Source organism: Gaeumannomyces tritici (assembly GCF_000145635.1).
Source record: "Gaeumannomyces tritici R3-111a-1 unplaced genomic scaffold supercont2.18, whole genome shotgun sequence".
Classification (NCBI taxonomy): domain Eukaryota; kingdom Fungi; phylum Ascomycota; class Sordariomycetes; order Magnaporthales; family Magnaporthaceae; genus Gaeumannomyces; species Gaeumannomyces tritici.
Genome location: NW_008804562.1, coordinates 52,235 through 54,003, shown reverse-complemented (window position 1 = coordinate 54,003; position 1,769 = coordinate 52,235). Strand labels below are relative to the sequence as shown.

General features: G+C 55.7%; 1 protein-coding gene across 1 annotated transcript; it reads right to left on the bottom strand.

Annotated features, from left to right (window-relative positions):
- Positions 1 to 360: 360 nt before the first annotated feature.
- GGTG_13587 (hypothetical protein) lies at positions 361 to 1,747 on the bottom strand (the record flags this gene model as incomplete). Its single annotated transcript, XM_009231500.1, has 3 exons — positions 361 to 370; positions 435 to 717; positions 856 to 1,747. 3 exons carry the CDS (start codon positions 1,745 to 1,747, stop codon positions 361 to 363), a joined length of 1,185 nt encoding a protein of 394 aa, XP_009229764.1.
- Between the last annotated feature and the right edge of the window lie 22 nt (positions 1,748 to 1,769).

The following is a 1,769-nucleotide window of genomic DNA, read 5'->3' as shown; positions in this document are numbered from 1 at the left end:
CGAGGAGCATCCGGGAGCCATGGCGGTTGACAAGCACCAGCTTACTCCGCAGTCCCATGAGTGCGCCGAACGATTGGGAATTAGGGTCAATCCACATGCCGCGGAACTGTCTTGATTCGAGCCTGTTGGATCCGGGCTGGAGGGAGAACTGGAGCCGCAATCTCGGAATCTCGATATCAAGACCGTCAAAGGGCACTTGAGTTTTGTCGAGGCACACATGCAAATGCTCCAGGTCTTCGATAGGGCGGAGAGCAGCAGCAATCGCCGTCTCCGTTTTGCTGTGTCGTGAAGTAAGGAGACGTGACCCCTTGCGAAGCTGCCAAGTCCCTGCGTGTCCTCGGAACAATGTCCAGCCATCCCTCAGAGAGCCCTCATCTTGGTGCCAGGAGCTTTGGATTGGGCGTAACTCGACGATATCCTTAGCCGTGTTGTACCAGTGCGTGTACTCATCGACGAACGATGAAGGAAGGAGGCCCGCGAAGCAATCTGCAGGAACGATCTGGTATGTGACCTTGCTGTCGCAAAGCGTGGCGCACACGAGCAGTCCGTGGGAATCAGAGAGCCCCATGCTAACGGTATAGCCCGAGACTTCGGCTTTGAGGCCAAACTGCATGCCAGGAACGTCGGTAGGCATGACGTCAAGAACCGCCCTGCCGAATAGCTGCCTGTAAAGCCTGTGGTCCTCATACTGGGTTGGAAGTCGAGATAGCGGGAGACCTATCATTATTGGCGGGTCTAAATTAGCTTGGGAAACAGGCGAAGTAGTCATTGAGGGATCCGGCTTTGTAGGCCTCCAGGAGGAAAGGAAATAGGACAGGATATAAAGAGGAAAAAAAGAACGATCTCGCCACATACCGTTAACAAGTAGCTCAGCTGTCAGCAGGTTAAACATGACGTTCAAGGAATCGCCGTGAATGGGGGCTGTTGTGGTCTCCAGCCAATGCTTCATTGGCGACTGGAGGGATTTCCACTGGTTACCGTTGCTGTAGTTGGACCAGCACTGGTGAACAGCGTCGTCAAGGGCATCTCCTCCACCCTCCGCCGCCGTGAATATGCCGGATAAATAGGCACGGGCACGGCTACAGACCCGCTTCCAGCGAAGAACCATTAGCGACAATAGGGTGCCCTGCGGCCTGAGGTCGTCAGCCGTGAGGCATTCCTGGCAGCTGATAGAGCATTGTACCAGGATCGATGCGTCCTCGGGGCGACTTAGTAGGGGGCGAAGATGGTGCTCCTCGACGTCGAAGGTCGCGATGCAGATTAAAGCAACCTCGGCGATCTTTCCGAACAGCTCCTGGCGGAAGTCATTGTCCGTGATGGACTTTGCCTTCGCGTAAATCGACTTTAGCCAGCCAAAAGCAATGAGACGAGCCTCTCGAAGAAATCCCAAGAAGGCACGGTGCTCATTCTTGTCGGACGAGAGGGTCAAGGCGCGGGTGGCGACGAAGATGAAGTTTGCGAGGGCCTGGGAGGACTCCCAGTTCATCTTGATCCGACCCGCTGCCTCGTGAAGCTCACCAGCCAGCCTGCGGCAGAATTTGACGTCATTCAGGACATGGTGGCCCTCCCTCATGTCCGACCCCTTTGTAGGGGGTCCTGCCTGGTACATGGCCTGGAAGAGGACGACGCTCGTTTCGTCCTTGCGGAAGTCGATAGAAGGAAGAGCAATCTCGCAGAGGATGTTCATCCACTGTATCTTATGCCCCAGGAGGACAGAGGCCAGGGCCTTGAACTCAGGCAGACTCATCGAGTCGGGAGTCTCATGCTGG